The sequence below is a fragment of the Bos indicus genome, chromosome 6, assembly GCF_029378745.1.
Source record: "Bos indicus isolate NIAB-ARS_2022 breed Sahiwal x Tharparkar chromosome 6, NIAB-ARS_B.indTharparkar_mat_pri_1.0, whole genome shotgun sequence".
In the NCBI taxonomy this organism is placed as follows: domain Eukaryota; kingdom Metazoa; phylum Chordata; class Mammalia; order Artiodactyla; family Bovidae; genus Bos; species Bos indicus.
This window is the reverse complement of record NC_091765.1, coordinates 85,442,673-85,464,902: the sequence shown is the minus strand read 5'-3', so window position 1 is coordinate 85,464,902 and position 22,230 is coordinate 85,442,673. Positions and strand designations below refer to the sequence as shown.

At 38.0% G+C, this 22,230-nt stretch overlaps 1 protein-coding gene across 3 annotated transcripts in view; it reads left to right on the top strand.

The window, feature by feature from the left end:
* The first annotated feature begins 282 nt into the window (after positions 1 to 282).
* Positions 283 to 22,230, top strand: part of LOC109560537 (UDP-glucuronosyltransferase 2C1-like) — a 39,562-nt gene continuing 17,614 nt past the window's right edge. For 2 of the 3 annotated variants that reach the window (XR_011567213.1, XM_070791552.1), the window contains exons 1-5: positions 283 to 1,098; positions 16,237 to 16,385; positions 18,226 to 18,357; positions 19,998 to 20,085; positions 21,913 to 22,132. Coding sequence is in view for 2 of the 3 variants with exons in the window: in XM_070791552.1 (XP_070647653.1) it covers positions 378 to 1,098; positions 16,237 to 16,385; positions 18,226 to 18,357; positions 19,998 to 20,085; positions 21,913 to 22,132 (1,310 nt within the window). In the remaining variant the exon portion in view is untranslated. The remainder of the gene's footprint in view (positions 1,099 to 16,236; positions 16,386 to 18,225; positions 18,358 to 19,997; positions 20,086 to 21,912; positions 22,133 to 22,230) is intronic. The other variant, XM_070791551.1, reaches the window with a different exon arrangement.

Sequence of the window (22,230 nt, the reverse complement as noted above, 5' to 3'; positions counted from 1 at the left end):
CACTATAGAGATCTTCCTGTTCAAATGATCTTAAAAATAAAACCAGAAAAAATATTCCAAAAAATCTAGCCCTAATAGAATATGCAATCACATAATCTCAGATTTTAAAATATTACTTAGAAATTATTATGGATTTGTGTTTAAGCCTGAGTAAATATTTCCTAACTCAGTGTATTGTGTTTTATCAAGTTTTTTTTTGTTTTTTGTTTTTTTTTTCACTTCAAAGCAGTTGCTTTCCATTTTAATCCATAATACAAAGTACACATTTCAAAGTTCAGCCCAACCTACTATGAACTCATTGGAATTGTTAAGGAGAGATCTTTGGATTGTGAGTTTCATGCATTTGGTTTAAAATTTAATTCAAGCAAGAGTTAACCATGAAGACTGTGAAAGGCTTCTGCATCCTTTTCATGCTGCATCTATGTTTCCTTGACTCCGGGAGGACGGGCAAAGTTCTTGTATGGCCTGCGGATTTTAGTCACTGGATTAATTTACAAGTTATTCTAGAAGAGCTTCACCTTCGTGGGCATGAGATAACTGTCCTGGTACCTTCACAAAATCTTGCAATTGATCATACCAAGATTCCCTATCATGTGGAGATCCTCCATATTTCAGTAACTAAAGAAACTTTGATAGAAGAGCTCAATACCATTCTCTATGAAGAAACTTTTGAGCTGCCAAAACTCTCATGGTGGGAAATGCAAATAAAACTGGCAGACTTAGAGAGAAAATTTTTATTAATAAACAGAAGAGTGTGTGACAGTGCTATCACAAACAAGGAGTTACTCAGCAGGCTACAGGCAGCCAAGTTTGATGTCTGTATTGCCGATCCTTTAAGTTTTTGTGGGGAATTGGTGGCTGAACTCCTGAATATTCCATTTATATTCACTTTTCGGTTTTTCTGTGCGAATGTCATTGAAAGACTGTGTGCTGGGCTTCCTATGCCTTCTTCATATGTTCCTGGTATCACATCAAGACTGACAGACAAGATGACTTTTATACAGAGGCTGGAGAACTGGTTACTGTATACAGTGAGTGACATGATATATTCCTATTATGTATTTCCAGAATGGGATGAATATTACAGCAAGGTTTTAGGTAAGAATAATATGTATATAATAAATATTCTTATATTCTATAAATAATGTAAACATTTATCTAACTGTATGAAAACTTACAAATGCTATTTTAGGGTGGCTACACTGTTTTGAATGTAAAAATTAATAACACTCTAATTGTTTTTGTTGTTGTTTTGTGTTATATGATTGAATAATGATAACATTCCATCTTCTAGAGGATCTTCCCAATCCAGAGATCGAGCCCAGGTCTCCTGCATTGCAGGTTGATTCTTTACCATCAAAGTCACCAGGGGAACCCTGGTATATATCCAAAAAGGAATATTCTCTATATTTAAGCTTAAGTTTTTGGAGTGTCTGGAAAACCCAAATCTGACAGTGTGCTTAATTTCCATAACCTTGGACTACTCTTGTGTTCTGCTTCTCCTTTTTCACAACCTGATTCCTTTCTGATTAACCTGTTCTTCTTAAGGCTTTATATTTGTATTCTATGAAAGAATAGTTAATTGATGACCAGGTTTGCAATGTGGTGAGCATGAAACTAGAAAATAAATAATGTAGTTTGGTTTCATTTGTTCTTGTCTTCAAAAGTGTAAAAACAAAAGAAGATTTTTTTTCCTATAGGACCATGCTTCTAGATTTTTTAACTCACTTTAGTGTTTTGTTCTTCTTCTATTTAAGGTTGGAGGTCATTAGAGGTCAACTAGTGACTTTTGACCCTGAGCACAAATTTTTTCTCTATTTTAGCAAGCACATGTACCTCTTCTATTTTGCTTTTGACTAATTTATTTTTTATTATGTTTATGCGATTATGATAAGGAAGTTTTGCATAAGAGGTAACTGAGGTAACTTATCTTTGAGAAAACAGTACCTTTCGTATATTATTTAGTTAGATTTTTTTTGAGGTATTATTAACATGCAACACTGTATTAGTTTCAGATTGTGACAAAAAATTAGTCAATAGTCAACCTAGAATAGTATGGAAGATTTCATTTGAGCCAATCTGAGGATTATAACCCTGGAGAAAATCTGTCAGGAAGCTCTGAGGAATGCTCTGCCCATTAGAAGTTAAAGAACTGTCATATAAGTTTTTGAGGGAAGGGGTTATACATGAAAGAGTTATACATCAGAACATTATATTGCCAGTTTATGTAGTCCTAAAAAGTGAGTGGTGGGTCACTGTGACCCCTTAAAAGATTAAGGAAAGAATGTTAGCTTTTAATGAGTTAGGTTGCTGGTGCCAGGAGGAAATTAGTTTTTCTGTAGAGTAAACTTCCCCGTGTCTTCTGAGGGGATCTAGTTAATGTATAATGCAGAAGCACATTGCACACTAAAACAGGGAGTGCCGGGCAGTGGCTCAACTGGTAGAAAAATTTTCATGCAAAATTTTGCTTCTCCAGACTTAAAATAATTTTGTTTCAACACAGGTATACAACAAAATGATTAGATATTTGCACCTATTGTGAAATAATCACCAAATAACTCTAGATAATATCCATCGCTACACATAAATACAAATGGTATTTATTTGAAAACTCTTAATTTCTACTTTTGTTATTTTTGAGATTGGACCCAAGTACTGCATTTCACACACTTTTCTTGACTATGAGGAACACTCCCATTTCTTCTAAGTTATTCTTGCCCATGGTAGTAGATACAGTGGTCATCTGAATTAAATTCACCCACTCCAGTTCATTTTAGTTCACTGATTCCTAAAATGTCTATGTTCACTCTTGCTATCTCCTTTTTGATCACTTCCAATTTATGTTGACTTGTGGGCTGAACATTCCAGGTTCCTATGCAATATTCTCTTACAGCATCAGACTTTACTTCTGTCACCAGTTACATCTAAACCTGGACATTATTTTTGCTTTCGCTCCATCTCTTCATTGTATCTGGAGTTATTTCTCCACTCTTCTCCAGTAGCATATTGGGCATCTACCGTCCTAGGGATTTCATCTTTCAGTGTCATATCTTTTTGCCTTTTCATACTGTTCGTGGGGTTCTCAAGGCAAGAATACTGAAGTGATTTGGCATTGTCTTCTCCAGTGTACCAGATTTTGCCAGAACTTTCTGCTGTGACCCACTCATCTTGGGTGGCCCTACACGGCATGGCTCACAGTTTCATTGAGTTAGACAAGGCTGTGGTCCATGTGATCAGTTTGGTTAGTTTTCTGTGTTTTTCATTGTGGTTTTCATTCTGTCTGCCGTCTGATGAAAAAGATAAGAGGCTTATGCAAGTTTTCTGATGGGAGAGCCTGTTGTGGGGGAACCGGTTTTGTTCTGATGGGCAGGGCCATGCTCAGTGAATCTTTAATCCAATTTTCTGCTGATGAGCGGGGCTAGGTTCCTTCCCTGTTGTTTGGCCTGAGGCCAAACTTTCAACCCATGCCTCCACCAGAGACTCTTGGACACTCAAAGGCAAGTCTGGCTCGGTCTCCCACTGGCCTCCAAAGTCAAATTCCCTGTGGGTTCTCAGTTACATTGCCAGATTCCCAGATTGGAAAATCTGTTCTAAGAAAATCTGAACTTTCTTAACAATGTGGGAAAATCTTTAGTATAATTGTTCTGCAGTTTGTGGGTCATCTGCTCAGCGGCTCTATGGTGGGGCTAATGACGACCTCCACCATGAGGCTCAGGCCTCTCATTGGATAATCCAGACCTGCTGCAGTTAGATTCCCTGTCCCCACAGGAGGCCACTGCTGACCCATACCTTTGCAGGAGATACTCAAACAATCAAAGGTAGGTCTCGCTCAGTCTCTATGGGACATCTGGGTCTTGGTGTGCACAAGAGTTTGTTTGAGTCCTCCAAGCATCTCTGGTGAGTATGAGGTTTGATTATAAAGACAATTTTGCCCCTCCTACCATCTTATTGAGGCTTCTCCTTTGCCCTTGGAATTGGGATATCTTTTTTTTTTTTTTTTTGGTGGAATCCAACATTCTGTCCGTGGTTGTACAGCAGCTAGTTGCAACTTTGGAGTTCACACAGGAGAAGATGAGCACATGACCTTTTAGTCTGCCATCTTGTTTGTTGATGTCCTTTTCATCATAAGGGACTGGAAGGCAAAAGCAGGAAGTCAAGAGATAGCTGGAGTAACAGGCAAATTGACTATGGAGTACAAAATGAAGCGGGGAAAAGGCTAACAGAGTTTTGTCAAGAGAAGGCAATGGTCATAGCAAACACCCTCTTCAACAGCACAAGAGAAGTCTCTAGATGTGGACATCACCAGATGGTCAACACCGAAATCAGATTGATTATATTCCTTGGAGTTGAAGATGGAGAAGAACTATACAGTCAGCAAAAACAAGACAGGAAGTTGATTCTGGCTCAGATCATGAACTCCTTATTACCCAATTCATACTTTAATTAAAGAAAGTAGAGAAATCCACTGGACCATTCAGGTATGACCTAAATCAAATCCAGTGTGATTATACAGTAAAAACGACAAATAGATTTAAAGAATGAGATCTGATAGACAGAGTTCCTGACAAACTAAGGATGGAGGTTCATAACATTGTACAGGAGGCAGTGATCAAGACTATCTCCAAGAAAAAGAAATGCAAAAGGCAAAATGTCTGAGGAATCCTTACAATTAGCTGACAAAAGAAGAGAAGCTAAAGGCAAAGGAGAAAAGGAAAGATATATTCATCTGAATGCAGAGTTCCAAAGAATAGCAAGGAGACATAAGAAATTCTTCCTAAGTGATCAGTGCAAAGAAATAGAGAAAGACAATACAATGGGAAAGACTAGAGATCTCTTCAAGAAAATTAGAGATACCAAGGGAAATTTTCATGCAAAGATGGGCACAATAAAGGACAGATATGGTATGGACCTAATAGAAGCAGAAGATATTAAGAAGAGGTGGCAAGAATACAACAGAAGAACTGTATAAAAAACATCTTCATGACCCAGATAACCATGATGGTGTGGTCATGCACATAGAGTCAGACATCCTGGAGTCTGAAGTTAAGTGGGCCTTAGGAAGCATCACTACAAACAAAGCTAGTGGAGGTGATGAAATTCCAGCTGAGCTATTTCAAGTCCTAAAAGATGATGCTGTGAAAGTGCTGCACTCAATATGCCAGCAAATTTGGAAAAATCAGCATTGGCAACAGGACTCAGAAAGATCAGTTTTCATCCCATTCCCAAAGAAAGGCAATGCCAAAGAAAGCTCAAACTACCACACAATTGCACTCATCTCACACGCTAGCAAAGTAATGCTGAATATTCTCAAAGCCATGCTGCAACACTGTGGATGTTCAAGCTGGATTTAGAAAAGGGCAAAGAACCAGAGATCAAATCGTCAACATCTGCTGGATCGTAGAAAAATTGAGAGCTCCAGAAAAATATCTAGTACCACTTTATTGCAATGTCAAAAACTTTGACTGTGTGGATTACAAAATAATGGAAAAATTCTTCAAGAGATGGGAATACCAGATTATCTTACCTGACTCCTGCAAAGCTTGTATGGAGGTCAAAAGGAACAGTAAGAACTGGAAATGGAACAACAGACTGGTTCCAAATAGGGAAAGGAGTACATCAAGGCTGTATATCCTCTCCCTGGCTTATTTTCATGATGGAGAATACATCATGAAAAATGCCAGGGTGGATGAAGCACAAGCTGGAATCTAGATTGCCAAGAGAAATACCAATAGCCTCAGATATGCAAATGACACCACCCTTATGGTAGAAAGTGAAGAGGAACAACAGAGACTTGATGAAGGTGAAAAACTGGTTTAATACAACATTCAAAAAATGAAGATCATGGCATACGGTCCCATCACCAATGAAAAAAGATGGGGAAAACAACGGAAAGAGTGAGAGACTTTATTTTCTTGGGCTCCAAAATCACTGCAGATAATGATTGCAGCCATGAAATTAAAACCTTTCACTTTGGAAGAAAAGCTGTGACAAACCTAGACAGCATATTAAAAAGCAGAGACATTACTTAGGCAACAAAGATCCATATAGTCAAAGCTATGGTTTGACCAGTAATTTTATATTGATGCAACAGTTGGACCATAAAGAAGGCTGATCATGGAAGAACTGATCCTTTTGAACTGTGGTGTTGGAGAAACATCTTGAGACTCCCTTAGACTGCAAGGAGATCAAACCAGTCAATCCTAAAGGAAATCAATCCTTAAGATTCATTGGAAGGACTGATGCTGAAGCTGAAGCTCCAATATTTTGGCCACCTGATGTGAAGAACCGACTTACTAGAAAAGATCCTGATGCTGGGCAAGATTTAAGGCAGGAGGAAATGGGAATGACAGAGGATCAGCTGTTTGGATGGGACTACCGTCTCAGTGGACATGAGTTTGAGCAGGCTCCAGGAGATGATGAAGGATAGGAAAGCCTGGATTGCTGTAGTCCATGGTGCCATGAAATGTAGAACATGAATGAGTGACTGAACAAGAATAATAACCACATTGCAGACATAGAGTTTGCAAATATTTTTTCTATTTTCATAGGCTGCCTTCTTGTTTGTTGATCATTTCTCTTACTGTGCAGTGTGCAGCAGCCGCTAGTTGAAAGAAGTTCACCTAGTTCATTTTTTTATATTGTTACTTATACTTTCAGTTCAGTTCAGTAGCTCAACCATGTCTTATTCCTTGAAACCCCATGGATAGCAGCATTCCAGGCTTCCCTGTACATCACCAACTCCCTTAGCCTACACAAACTCACTGTCCATAGGGTCAGTGATGCCATCCAACCATCTCATCCTCTATCATCCACTTCTTCTCCTGCCTTCAGTCTTGCCCAGCATCAGGTTCATTTCCAGTGAGTCAGTTCTTTGCATCAGGTGGCCAATGTATTGGAGCTTCAGCTTCAGCATCACTTCTTCCAATGAATATTCAGGACTGATTTCTTTTAGGAATGATGGGTTTGATCTCCTTGCAATCCAAGGTACCCTCAAGAGTTTGTTCCAACAGCACAGTTCAAAAGCATCCATTCTTCAGTGCTCAGTTTTCTTTACAGTCCAAATCCATTCATACATGACTACTGGAAAAACCATAGCTTTGATTAGATGGCCCTTTATCAGAAAATTAATGTCTCTGGAATTTAATATGCTGTCTAGGTTGTTCATAGCTTTTTTTCCAATGAGCAAGCATCTTTTAACTTCATGGCTGCATCCATGATCTACAGTGATTTAGGAGCTCCCCAAAATAAAGTCTCTCAGTGTTTCCATTGTTTCACCATCAATTTGTCATTAAGTCATGGGACCAGATGCTATGATCCTCATTTTTTGAATATTGAGTTTTAAGACAACTTTTTTACTCTCCTCATTCATTTTCATCAAGAGGATCCTCAGCTACTGTTGGCTTTCTGCCAGGATGGTGGTGTCATCTGCACATCTGAGGTTATTGATATATGTCCCTGCCATCTTCATTCCAGCTTGTGCTTCATCCATCCTGGCATTTTTCAATATGTACTCTTCATATAAGTTAAATAAGCAGTGTGACAATATACAACTTTGACATACTCTTTTCCCTATTTGAAACAAGTCTGTTGTCCCATATCCAGTTCTAACTGTTGTTTCTTGATCTGCACATGGATTTCTCAGGAGGCAAGTACATTGGTCTGATAGTCCCATCTCTTGAAGAATTTTTCCATTATTTTGTAATCCACACAGTCAAGGGCTTTGAGGTAGTCAATAAAGCAGAAGTAGATGTAGTAGTAGAGGAGAGTGAAAAAGTTTGTTTAAAACTGAACATTCAGTAAACTAAGATCATGGCATCCAATTCCATCACTTTATGGCAAATAGATAGGAAAACAATGGAAACAGTGACAGACTTTAATTTGGGGGGGTTCAAAATCACTGCAGGTGGTGACTGCAGCCATGAAATTAAAAGAACGCTTGCTCCTTGGAAGATAAATTATGACCAACCTAGACAGCTTATTAAAATGCAGAGACATTGCTTTACCGACAAAGGCCCATCTAGTCAAAACTATGGGTTTTCCAGTAGTAATGTATGGATGTGAGAATTGGACTATAAAGAAATCTGAGCACGAAGAATTGATGCTTTTGAACTGTGGTGTTGGAGAAGACTCTCGAGAGTCCCTTGGACTACACGGAGATCCAACCAGTCCATCTTAAAGGAAATCAGTCCTGAATATTCGTTGGAAGGACTGATGCTCAAGCTGAAACTCCAATAGTTTGTTCACATGATGTGAAAAACTGGCTCATTTGAAAAGACCCTGATGTTGGGAAAGATTGAAGGCAGGAGGAGAAGGGGATGACAGAGGATAAGATGGTTGGGTGGCATCACTGATTCAATGGACATGAGTTTGAGTATCTCTGTGAGTTGGTGATGGACAGGGAAGCCTGGTGTGCTGAAGTCCATGGAGTCACAAAGAGTCAGACATGACTGACCGACTGAACTGAACTGAGCTGGTGCAATATTGTTCTTTACAGCATCAGACTTACTTCGATCACCAGTCACATTTACACCTGGCATTGTTTTTGCTTTTGGTCCATCACTTTATTCTTTCTGGAGTTATTTCTCCACTCTTCTCCAGTAGCATGTTGGGCACCTACCGGCCTGAGGTATTCATCTTTCAGTGTCATATCTTTTTGCCTTTTCATATTACTCGTGGCATTCTCAAGGAAAGAATATTGATGTGGTTTGCCATTCTCTTCTTCAGTGGACTGCATTTTGTTAGAACTTTCCATCATGACCTCTCCATCTTTGCAGCCCTAAATGTAATGGCTCACAATTTCACTGAGTTAGATGAGGCTGTGGTCCATGTGATCACTTTTATTAGTTTTGTATAATGATGGTTTTCATTCTGCCTGCCCTCTGATGAATAAGAATAAGAGGCTTATGAAGCTTCCTGATGGGAGAGTCTTGGATTACCATATTGAATGGTTTGCCTTGGAAACGAACAGAGATCATTCTGTCATTTTTGAGATTGCATCAATCTCAAATTGATGGTTGGATGGCGTCACCCACTCAACGGACATGGGTTTGGGTGGACTCCATGAGTTGATGATGGACAGGGAGGCCTGGCATGCTGTGGTTCATGGGATCGCAAAGAATTGGGCACGACTGAGGGACTGAACTGAACTGAACTGATGGGACAGCCTAATTGTGGGGGACACTGGGTTTTATTCTAATGGGTAGGGCCATGCTCAGTCAATCTTTAATCCAATTTTCTCCTGATGGGTGGGGCTGTGTTACCTCCCCGTTGTTTCAGTTCAGTTTACTTCAGTTCAGTGGCTCAGTCATGTCTGACTCTTTGCAACCCCATGGACTGCAGCATGCCATGACTTCCTGTTCATTCAACCTCCTGGAGTTTACTCAAACTCATGTCCATTGAGTCAGTGATGCCATCCAGCCATCTCATCCTCTGTCATCTTTTTCTCTTCCTGCCTTCAATCTTTCCCAGCATCAGGGTTTTTTCAAATGAACCAGTTTTCACATCATGTGACCAAAGTATTGGAGTTTCAGCTTCAGCATCAGTCCTTCCAATGAATATTTGTGATTGATTTCCTTTAGGGTGGACTGGTTGGATCTCCTTGCAGTCCAAGGGATTCTCAAGAGCCTTCTCTAACACCACAGTTCAAATTTATCAATTCTTTAGCACTCAACTTTCTTTATAGTACAACTCTCACATCCATGCATGACTCCTGGAAAAAACCATAACCTTGACTAGATGGGCATTTTTTTGGCAAAGAAACATCTCTGCTTTTTAATATGCTGTTTAGGTTGGTCATTGGAGAAGGCAATGGCACCCCACTCCAGTGCTGTTGCCTGGAAAATCCCATGGATCGAGGAGCCTGGTAGGCTGCGGTCCATGGGGTCGCTAAGAGTCAGACACGACTGAGCGACTTCACTTTCACTTTCCACTTTCATGCATTGGAGAAGGAAGTGGCAACCCACTCCAGTGTGCTTGCCTGGAGAATCCCATGGACGGAGAAGCCTAGTAGTCTGCAGTCCATGGGGTCGCACAGAGTCGGACACGACTGAAGCGACTTAGCAGCAGCAGCAGCAGCAGGTTGGTCATAACTTTTCTTCCAAGGAGCAAGTGGCTTTTAATTTCAAGGCTGCAATCACCATATGCAATGATTTTGGAGCCCAAAAAATTAAATCTCTCACTGTTTCCACTGTTTCCCTATCTATTTGCGATGAAGTGATGGGACCAGATGTCATGATGTTAGTTATCTGAATGTTGAGCTTTAAGCCAACGTTTTCACTCTCCACTTTCACTTTCATCAAGAGGCTTTTTAGTTCTTCTTCATTTTCTGCCATAAGGGTGGTGTCATCTGCATATCTGAGGTTATTGATATTTCTCCTGTCAATCTTGATTCCAGCTTGTGCTTCATTCAGTCCAGCATTTCTAATGATGTACTCTGCATATAAGTTAAGTAAGCAGTTAGACACATACATCTTTGACATACTCCTTTTCCTATTTGGAACCAGTCTGTTGTTCCATGTCCAGTTCTAACTGCTGCTTCCTGATCTGCATACATATTTCTCAACAGGCAGGTCAGGTGATCTGCTATTCCCATCTGTTTAAGAATATTCCACAGTTTGTTATGATCCACACAATTAAAGGCTTTGACATAGTCAATAAAGCATAAATAGGTGTTTTTCTGGAACTCTCTTGCTTTTTCGATGATCCAAGGAATGTTGGCAATTTGATCTCTGGTTCCTCTGCCTTTTCTAAAACCAGCTTGAAAATCTTGAAGTTCATGGTTCATTTACTATTGAAGCCTGGCTTTGAGAATTTTGAGCATTACTTTGCTAGAATGTGAGATGAATGCAATTGTGTGGTAGTTTAAGCATTCTTTGTCTTTGCCTTTCTTTGGGATTGGAATGAGAACTGGTCTTTCCAGTCCTGTGGCCACTGCTGAGTTTTCCAAATTTGCTGGCATATTGAGGGCAGCACTTTCACAGCATCATCTTTCAGGATTTGAAATAGCTCAACTGGAATTCCATCACATCCACTAGCTTTGTTCATAGTGATGCTTCCTAAGGCCCACTTGACTTCACATTCCAGATTATCTGGCTCTAGATAAGTGATCATACCATCATGATTATCTGGGTCATGAAGATCTTTTTTGTATACTTCTTCTGTATATTCTTGCCTCCTCTTAATATTTTCTTCTTCTATTAGGTTCATACCAGTTTTTGTCTATATCGAGCCCATCTTTACATGAAATGTTCCCTTAGTATCTCTAATTTTCTTGAAAAGATCTCTAGTCTTTCCCGTTATTTTGTTTTCCTCTATTTCTTTTCACTGATCCCTGAGGAAGTCTTTCTTATCTCTACTGGTTATTCTTTGGAACTCTGCATTCAAATGGATATCTCTTTCTTTTTCTCCTTTTTTTTTTTTTTTTTGCTTCTCTTCTGTTCACAGCTATTTGTAAGGCCTCCTCAGACTACCATTTTGCTCTTTTGCATTTCTTTTCTTGGTGATGGTCTTGATCCCTGTCTCCTGTACAATGTCAGGAATCTCCAAGCATAGTTCATCAGGCACTCTGTCTATCATATTTAATCCCTTGAATCTATTTCTCACTTCCACTGTATAGTAAGGGATTTGTTTTAGGTCATACCTGAATGGTCTAGTGGCTTTCCCTACTTTCTTCAATTTATCTGAATTTGGCCATAAGGAATTCATAATCTTAGTCACAGTCAGCTCCCAGTCTTGTTTTTGCTGACTGTATAGAGCTTCTCCATCTTTCACTGCAGAGAATATAATAATCTGATTTTGGTTTTGACCATCTGGTGTTATGCATGTGTAGAGTCTTTTCTTGTGTTGTTGGAAGAGGGTGTTTGCTATGAACAGTGCATTCTCTTGGCAGAACTCTATTAGCCTTTGCCCTGCTTCATTCTGTACTCCAACGCCAAACTTGCCTGCTACTCCAGGTATTTCTTTACCTCCTACTTTTGCATTCCAGTCCCCTATAATGAAAAGAACATCTTTTTTGGGTGTTAGTTCTAGAAGGTTTTGTAGGTCTTCATAGAACCATTCAAATTCATCTTCCTCAGCATTGTCAGTCAGTCAGTTCAGTCACTCAGTCATGTCAGACTCTTTGCCACCCCATGGCCTGCAGCATGCCAGGCCTCCCTGTCCATCACCAAGTCCTGGAGTTACTCAAACTCATGTCCACTGCATCAGTGATGCAATCCAACCATCTCATCCTCTGCCGTCCCCTTCTCCTCTCACCTGTAATCTTCCCTAGCATCAGGGTCTTTTCAAATGAGTCAGCTCTTCATATCAGGTGGCCAAAATCCTCAACATTACTGGTCGTCAAACCCATGCCTCCACTGGAGACTCTTCAACACTCATAGGCAAGTCTGACTCAGTCTCTTGTGGGGACACTGCTCATTTCTCCTGGCTGCTGGTGTGTGCAAGATTGTTTTTTGTGCTTTCCAAGTGTCTGGTTCTCCAATCCTGTGGAAGAACATTACAGAAAGTTCTATAATGATGCCCCACTAGCCTTCAAAGTCATATTCCCTGGGGGGTTCTCATCTGCTCACCAACTCTATGGTGGGGCTAATGGCGACTTCCTCCAAGAGGGCTTATGCCACATGGTTCATGACACAAGTCTGCTGCAGTCATAGCCCCTGTCACTGCGGCAGGCCACTGTTGACCCGTACCTCTTCAGGAGACAATCAAACAATCAAGGGCAGTTCTGTCTCAGTTTCATTGGGATCTCTGGGTCTTGGTGTGCAGATTTTGTTTGAGCCCTCCAAGCATCTCTGGCGACTATGGCGTTTGATTCTAACTGCAATTTCCCCCCTCCTACTATCTTGTTGGGGCTTCTCCTTTGCTCTTGGACCTGGGGTATCTTTTTAGGGGGAATCCAACCTTCTCCTGGTCGATGGTTGTTTAGCAGCTAGTTGCAATTTTGGAGTTCACACAGAAGATGAGCGCACATCCTTCTACTTCACCATGTTAATATCAAGATACAGTCCATGAATTCTCCAAGCCACAATATTGGAGTGGGTAGCCTTTCCCTTCTCCAGAGTATCTTCCTAACCCAGTTCTCCCACATGGTAGCCAGATTCTTTACCAGCTGAGCCACCAGGGAAGCCCACTTATACTTTAGGTATCATATCTAAATTCACTGCCACTGTGAATGTCAAGAATTATTTCCCTTTGTTTTCTTTGAGTAATTTTATGGTTTTAAGTCTTATATTTAAGCCTCTTATCCATTTTAATATAATTTTGTAGTGGCGTAAGATCAGAGTTTAGTTTTATTCTTTTCTATGTGACTATCCTTTTTTTTTTTTTTTTTAGTAATAATTATTTAAGAGACTATCTTCTTTCATTGAGTATTTTTGGCTTTCTTATGAAATATTTTTTGACCACATATGCATGAGCTTATCTTTGGGCTTTTGCTTCTGTTCTAATGGAACATGTGACTGTTTTTAAACCTGCATGTATTATTTTGATTAATATAGCTTTATAATATTTCTTAAAATCAGAGTGTGTGATGCCTACATCTTTGTTTTTCTTTCTCAGGATTGATTTGTCTATTTGGAACTTTTTCATTTTAATACGAATTTTTATTATTTTCCTTGTTACTAGTTTTAACAGATTTATCTCTACTATCCTATCATTACTAAAAATTTTGTTTATTCCTAAAAACATAAAAAAGATATAGGATTGAAATGTATAGCTCATTTGGTCAAGAATTCATCTGCAGTGTAGGAGATCCCAGTTCAATTCCTGGGTCGAGAAGATCTGCTGGAGAAGGGATAAGCTACCCACTCCAGTATTCTTGGGCTTCCCTTATGGCTTGTCTGGTAAAGAATCTGGCTAAAATGTGGGAGACTTGGGTTCGATCCCTGGGTTGGGAAGATCCTCTGGAGAAGGGAAAGGCTACCCACTCCAGTATTTTGGCCTGGAGATTTACATGGACTGTATAGTCCATGGGATCACTAAGAGTTGCACACGACTGAACAACTTTCACGTCACTGGAAAAAAGGAAGTGACCATAAGTCTATTCAATATTTCCTCTGAGAAATTACTCAACAACTCACAAACAACATGAGTGCATCTAAAGAACTCTGCTTTCTAGCAATATGTAATATGTTCAAAAAGGCATATGACTTAATCAAGGTCAATATGTTGCACTGAAACTTCTTCTGGGCATTTTGTGATGGACAGGTGCTTATATCTCTAGAAATGGCCCTATAAAATGTGGGGAGAAACTATCACACATCCATATTGAGAGTTCAAGCTACAAAAGGCAACACTGAGTAAAGATAACTTAAAATGTCATCAAAGCGACATTTTCTGAGTCATGGATTAAGCCTTGAATGATCTACAATTGGATTGAAGCTGTTTGTTTACTTCTGATCCCAGAAGTCTGACACTCAGTTTAGGAACATCTTTTCCAGTGATAAGAATATTACTCTGTCCCTGATTCTTCCATAATTCTTAGCAGTTTAGAATATCCTTTGGTGGAGTATACCAATAATCTGAGACGAAGAGTAAATACTTGGTAAATAGAAGAAACACATTTTTTTTTATCCTCATCAATGTTAAAATTCTATAAGTTATAGATATAATTTGGCTATTCAGAATTTAAAATTTTCATTATATTATATATTACAAGCATGTTTTTCAAATTTTAAAAATATAATGCATAATTAACAACTTTTATCTATAAAATTATAAATATATTATATTAATATACATTTATACATATTATAAAATATATAAACATATAATAAATATATGCATGAATATAAATTTATGTATAAATATACATTAAAAGTAATTTATAAAATTATTTATTAAAACATGTCATAGTTATGTTCAAATAATTGATGAGAAAATAACCAAGAAAGAGCCTTCATTTCAAAAACTTGTGAAACTCTTTATAAAACTTTCAAGAGACAAAGGAATTTTAGGATAAGAGTAGTAGGCTAGACAAAACAATGATCAAAAAAAAAAAAGCCCTATAGAGCAATAGAATCATGATTTGGGAGATGGTATTTTCTACCAGACAGACATATAACAGTTAACAATTAACTTCAAAGTATATTATCTCAAAAGTTCAGAGTAAATTAAAAAATAAATGACAAAGTAAAACCTATGCACATTTTCCTAAAGATATGTGCTGAGTATGAAAGTGGATATTGCCATTACCAGAATAAAACCCCTCATTTACTGAGATTTGCCTTGATCTGTTATGCAGATACATCTTCCTAGGAGTTCAAAATCCCTTATATTTTCTAGTCAAAACTTTAGTGCACTTAGAACATCATGGAAAATATTCAAAAAGCCATGTAGTGAGAAACCAGATGGCTATGGTTTCCTCCTCTCAGTGACATGGAGCATATATTTCAAAAGGACACCAAAACTCTGGGTAAGATTCACTATAAAATAGAAATTATTTCATCACCAGATTATTATGCAATGCAATATTTTCACCAAGAGGATAAAATCTTATAAAATAAGAAATTTCATTTCCTATAGCAAAGGAGACAATCATTTTAAGAATTGTATTAAAAGTATTCAGGATGCAATTAGTTGTGATAACACACTTGAAAATAATAGAAAAAAAGATGGGTAAAACGCAAGTTGTTTTTCAACATAATCAGAGGCTTTTGGAGCAATGAGGATGAGATAAACTGGAATTCCAGAGAAGAAGGTGCAACTCTACCACAGAAGGCTGAGAATCGCTACCTAAGTTTCTTGTACTTATAGGAGCACCTGAGTGGGCTCAGGCTTAGATCAAGATGAAAGACTCCATTGACAGAGAGAGAGAGCAACAGGCTTTTGGCTTCGCTCCATACTTAAATCTGTGTTTGAAAGTGAAAGTCGCTCAGTCATGTGGGATTCTTTGTGACCCCTTGGACTATGCAAGTCCATGGGATTCTCCAGGCCAGAATACTGGAATGGGTAGCTTTTTCCTTCTCAAGGGGATGTTCACAACCCAGGGATCGAACCCAGGTCTCTGGCATTTCAGGCGGATTCTTTACTAGCTGAATCACAAGGGAAGCCCAAATCCGTGCTTCTTTATTCATAATCTGACTATGTGTACTCTTCAGGGGAAAAGGCCAATTGATTTAACCTGGGTTGCACAGGCTGCGTATTGGTCTTTAAGAATTTACTTAGAAAATTAGGTGAAGATATATCTCTCATTTAACATATCAGATTCCTTTCCCTCTCTTATCCCTCATTTTTATTCAGGAAAACCTACCACACTATGTGAGATTATAGGGAAAGCTGACATGTGGTTGTTTCGAAGTTACTGGGATTTTGAATTTCCTCAACCTTACTTACCTAATACTGAATTTGTCGGAGGACTGCACTGCAAGCCTGCAAAGCCCCTACCTAAGGTAATTAAATGTGCTTATTATTGTCCTACATGAATGAAGTGTGAAGTGTTAGTCACTCAGTCATATCTGACTCTTTGAGACCCCATGGACTATAGCCTGCCAGAGTCTTCTGTTCACGGAATTTTCAAGGCAAGAATACTGGAATGGAATTGCCATTCCCTTCTCCAGGGGATCTTCCTGACCCAGTTATGAGTATTTATCTCTTAAAATGGTTTCTGGTTTATTGTTAAAGTATTTGATCCCCAAACAGAGAAAACAGACATAGGATTTAATGGTCATTATTTTCTTAGACTATACACTACAGTAAGAAGGTGAGTAGCCTTTATTTTGGATTATGTATTATTATCTAATGAAGTAGTCCTCAATATTTTCTTTTCTTGTTCAAAGTCCATTAACTATTCATGAAAATGTGTTTTATATAAATTAAAAAATATTTCCTAGTATCTTACAAATACTATGCTATAATTGAACATAAAGATATCATTATATCTCAAGTCAAATCATCTCCCAACATGGTGTAATGGTTAACTTTAAGTGTCAACTTGCCTGGCCAGGTACCCAGGTATTTAGACAAACATTTTTCTAGAACTTATTAAGAGGCTATTTTTAGATGAAATCAACTTTTAAAGATGTGGACCTTGGTTAAACAAATTACTCTCCATTATGTGGGTAAGCCTCATTCGATTAGTTGAAGATGTAACTAGAACAAAAGACTGAATTATGCCAGTAAGCAGCCTTCAAACTTGAACTACAGCAGTGGCTTTTTGAGTCTCCAGCCTAATGTACTGTTCTGCAGATTAAACTTGACATCCTCCATAACCATGTGTGTGAGTGCTAAGTCACTTCTGTGTTGTCTGACACTTTGCGACCTCATATACTGCAATCTGACAGACTTCTCTGTTTATGGGATTTTCCAGGCAAGATTATTGGAATTGGTTGCCATTTCCTTCTCCATAAACATGTGAGAAGTCCCTTAATATAAATATCTTCCCTGTCTTTCCATTTCACGCCTCACACACTTTTTTTTGTTGTTGTTGTTGTTGTACTTAATTGGCTTAGTTTTGCTACTATTTAAACAGAGGATGGAAAGATTTATTTCAGTATGATTATATAGGTTGTTTTTATTTTCAATTCAAAGCTATATATTTCTACTACTATATTCCTATAATCCTCAGAGTATGCTTTATAGGTATTTCTGCATTACTTGTCTGGTCAGGAGTTACATGGCTACCTCATTCCTACCTGTATATATGGAAGCTTATATAAAAAAAAACAAATCTAATCAAAGTAAAAGAAAATAGAAGTTTAGAAAACAGAGAAAAGTAAATATACCAAAATTGTGTCATTGTACTGACCATAATTCAGCAGAAAAAATGAAAACAACCTTATTAGCATCTAAGGCTAAATAAAAATTGCAGCACCAGAGCTATTTAACTAAAGGTAGAAATTTTCTCTGCCAGCTACTGCTGTGTAGACTTGAACAAATTACTTAACCTTACGGAGATAGATTTCCCATCTGAAAATGTATACATATCTCATAAAACCACCATATATCTAAATTAAATGATACATGTAAAGAGCTCAGCAAATGGCAAAAGATAACAGGCAGTCAATAATTTGTAAACACAAACACACATGCACAAAGACACACTCATACCTCAAATATGCTTTACTAAATGAGCCTTTAGTAACAATAATTTTTAATTTGCCATTTATTATACACTGAAATCATTAACATATGAAAGTACAGAATTGTTCTAATAATTCAGACACATTGGGAAGAATGTGACATCAATTATAACTGTAAGCTTTCATATTACAAAGGCTGTTTTCTTCATAGGAGCTCGAAGAGTTTGTTCAAAGCTCTGGAGAAGATGGAGTCATGGTGTTTACTCTGGGGTCAATGATCAAAAATCTCTCAGAAGAAAAGTCTAATATGATTGCGTCAGCCCTTGCCCAGATTCCACAGAAGGTCAGATAATATTTTTTTTCAGGGACAGCTGTTTTAAAATCCATGAAATTCATAATAAAAGTATACTTGTAAAATGTAGGAAAGGGCATTCATATTATTAGTATCAAGTGAGCTCTAATGAAAGTGTGTAAATGATAAAAGGGGATATTTGATTGCTATCTTGCTTTAAACCTGGCATTATTAAGGAAATTCTATTGCAGTATTTTAAATAATAAATGAAAATTAATCATTTGCTACTGTTAAACCATCAGTCAGCTTTGTGCATTAGGTTTTAAGGCATCCATGTAATGTAACACTTTTTGCTATTCTTACATTTCTTTAAATCTGAAGCATATAAACAAGTTGCAAATAACATGACAGAGAATAAAGGAAAAGATATTCAAAATAATAGGTTTGATTCTCAGAATGTCTTGGGACTATATTTTCTAGTAATTACTGATTTTGAGCATTGTCGTAATTGAACCTGGGAATAAGAGCTGAGATTCTAAAAATAATCCTAAATAATGATTCTTCTAATAATGCTAAATAATGAATCCTAAAAGTAATCCTAATTGAAATCCTAAATAGTGATTCTTCAACATTTAAAACTTACAATACAGTAAAAGATTTAGGAGTATACTTTACAATGTTCCAGCAAACTATAATTTTTTATTGATACCATTCTAGGTTTCAACTGAGTGACATGTTTTTTCTCAGTTCAGTTCAGTCACTCAGTCATGTCCAACTCTTTGTGGCTCCATGGACTGCAGCACACTAAGCCTCCCTGTCCATCACCAACTCCAATGGGTCAGGAAGATCCCCTGGAGGAGGGCATGGCAACTCACTCCAGTAATCTTACCTAGAGACTCCCCATGGACAGAGGAGTCTGGTAGGCTGCAGTCCATGGGGTCACAAAGAGTCGGACATGACTGTGTGACTGGATGCCATGCCATAAATGATGGTTACACCTTGTGTATGTTTTTAATGCAACCAAACTCTAGACTTAGAATACTTTAAAATGATAAATATGATTATGAATATTTTACTATATGAGTCTACATTAATGGTAAGTACGTAAAAAATAGTTCAAAAGAGGTAAATAACATCCCTCCGCTTGCCTCTGAAAACATTGTTTCAAAAAGCCCCTTTACCAGAGTGGCCTAGTAACACCAGTATGTAGTTCTTTCAGATTCAGATTGTCATTCTTCATCTACTTCTTTATCATTTTTCTTCATTGGATTGTTAGAATTAACCCGAAGATGAAAGGCTATTAACTAGGATCATTCCAAGCCTTTGAAAACATGGCTGTGGTGTTTATGGTTTAAAAACATTCATTACCTAATCACTTAGGGACTCAGTTTGCTTGTGCATTACCTGGAGGCATCAAATTTGATTGAAGTGAAGTCACTCAGTCGTGTCTGACTCTTCTCAACCCCATGGACTATAGCCTGCCAGGTTTCTCCATCCATGGAGTATTCCAGGCAAGTATACTAAAGTGGATTGCCATTTCCTTCTTCAGGGGATCTCCCTGATCCAGGGATCAAACCCCTGTCTCCAGTCCTGTGGGAAGATTCTTTACCATCTGAGTCATCAGGGTAGGTTAACTTCTTCTGCCAGGATGTGATTCTAAAACCTTCTAATAAAGACATTTATCTTAATAGGTTCTGTGGAGATACACAGGAAAGAAACCAGAAACACTAGGAGCCAATACCCGGCTATATAAATGGATTCCACAGAATGATCTTCTTGGTAAGACCAAAGAGAAGAAAGATAAACAGAGCTGAATGAGGTATAATCTAAATGATTATTCAATAACAGATTTCAACAAATTTGTATTTAAAATAAGAAAAAAAAACTTTAATAAATCTTCACATTGCTTCAGGAGTTTTGAAAGAAAGGATTATTCATGACACATGTTAAAGACTGTAAAGCACATTTACTCAAGACCATCACCATAAGTATAGTTATTAGTGCAATGGACTTTTACAGTAAAACAGAGAGACTGGAAACAATTTGGATGCAGAAAGAAAAATGGGGAATTTATCACAAAAGAACATAGTGGAAGTTCATTGGATGGAAAAGTACAGAGTTCAACTAACCTAGTAGAATGCTTGCTAAAATTGGGCAATGCAGAGATAGTGGAGCCACAAAATCAAATTCTAGTTGAGAAGAGTTCAGAGGAACCTGACTAAACCTTGGTCAAGGATCTTTATCAAAATCTAACATAAATATCAAATTTATGGCTCTCTCATTTATGATATAATCTCTGCCTCCTCAGGATCAAGGTCAGAGAAAGTAGCTTTAGATCAGGCTTTCATTAACTTTTGTATAGAATACTGCAACACACTCCTGATTTTCTTCACCAATTTTCTCACACCTCTCTTCTCTATGGAAAAAAAATCTGGCAACCATTTCACCTATATTTCATGTATAATAAAGGCTGCATGTTAGTATAAAGTCAAGTGCAAATCCTATTTTCTTAAACAGAGTACACCATGAACTAATGTAGCCTATCTTTCTAGCTTGTTATGTCAACATTCTCATATTGAAACCCTGAACATCTCACCTCCCCTTTCCCATCAACAAAAATATTAATTTCTTCAGTCCCTCCTTTCTTTTTTATTATTATATTTTTCCTGCAACAACTTGTCAAATGACAAGTGTTCTCTACCATATATTCTGCAGGAAACTTCTTAGTTGTCTGTGGAATGACTTAATTGCTGGAATCACTAATTATACTTCAGTTCAGTTCAGTTCAGTAGCTCAGTCATGTCCAACTCTTTGCAACCCCATGAATTGCAGCACTCCAGGCCTCCCTGTCCATCACCAACTCCTGGAGTACACTCAAACTCATGTCCATCAAGTCGGTGATGCCATCCAAACATCTCATCCTCTGTTGTCCCATTCTCCTCCTGCCCCAAATCCCTCCCAGCATCAGAGTCTTTTCCAATGAGTCAACTCTTCACATGAGGTGGCCAAAATACTGGAGTTTCAGCTTTAGCATCATTTCTTCCATAGAACATCCAGGACCGAGCTCCTTTAGAATGGACTGGTTGGATCGCCTTGCAGTCCAAGGGACTCTCAAAAGTCTTCTCCAACACCACAGTTCAAAAGCATCAATTCTTCGGTGCTCAGCTTTCCTCACAGTCCAACTCTCCCATCCATACATGACCACTGGAAAAACCATAGCCTTGACTAGATGGAGCTTTGTTGGCAAAGTAATGTCTCAGCTTTTGAATATGCTATCTAGGTTGGTCATAACTTTCCTTCCAAGGAGTAAGCATCTTTTAATTTCATGGCTGCAATCACCATCTGGAGTGATTTTGGAGCCCAAAAAAATTGTCTGACACTATTTCCACTGTTTCCCCATCTATTTCCCATGAAGTGATGGGACCTTAGCCTGGAGTAATTAATTGCTGCTTTCTTCAGAGCCTATAAGAATATATATGTGTTCTCATGGCACAGAATTACATAGAAGATGTTACCTAATAGAATTTGGCTTATGTAGGTGTCATGATTTTCTGTTTCTGACACTCTTACAACTTAGAATAATATTTATTTATTTTTAATTTTTAGGTCATCCCAAAACCAGAGCTTTTATCACTCACTGTGGAACCAATGGAATCTACGAAGCTATTTACCATGGGGTCCCTATAGTTGGAATTCCTATGTTTGGTGACCAGCATGATAATGTTGCTCATATGAAAGCCAAAGGCACAGCTGTTGCAGTAGACTTGCAAAGAATGACAAGTGCAGATCTGCTTAATGCATTGAAAGCAGTTATTAACAACCCTTTGTGAGTAGAGAATATATTCTTTTCTAAGAATCATTTGCTTTTGAAGGAATAATCAGCTTTATATAATTTTGAATTGATAAATTTTGCATAATTTAGAG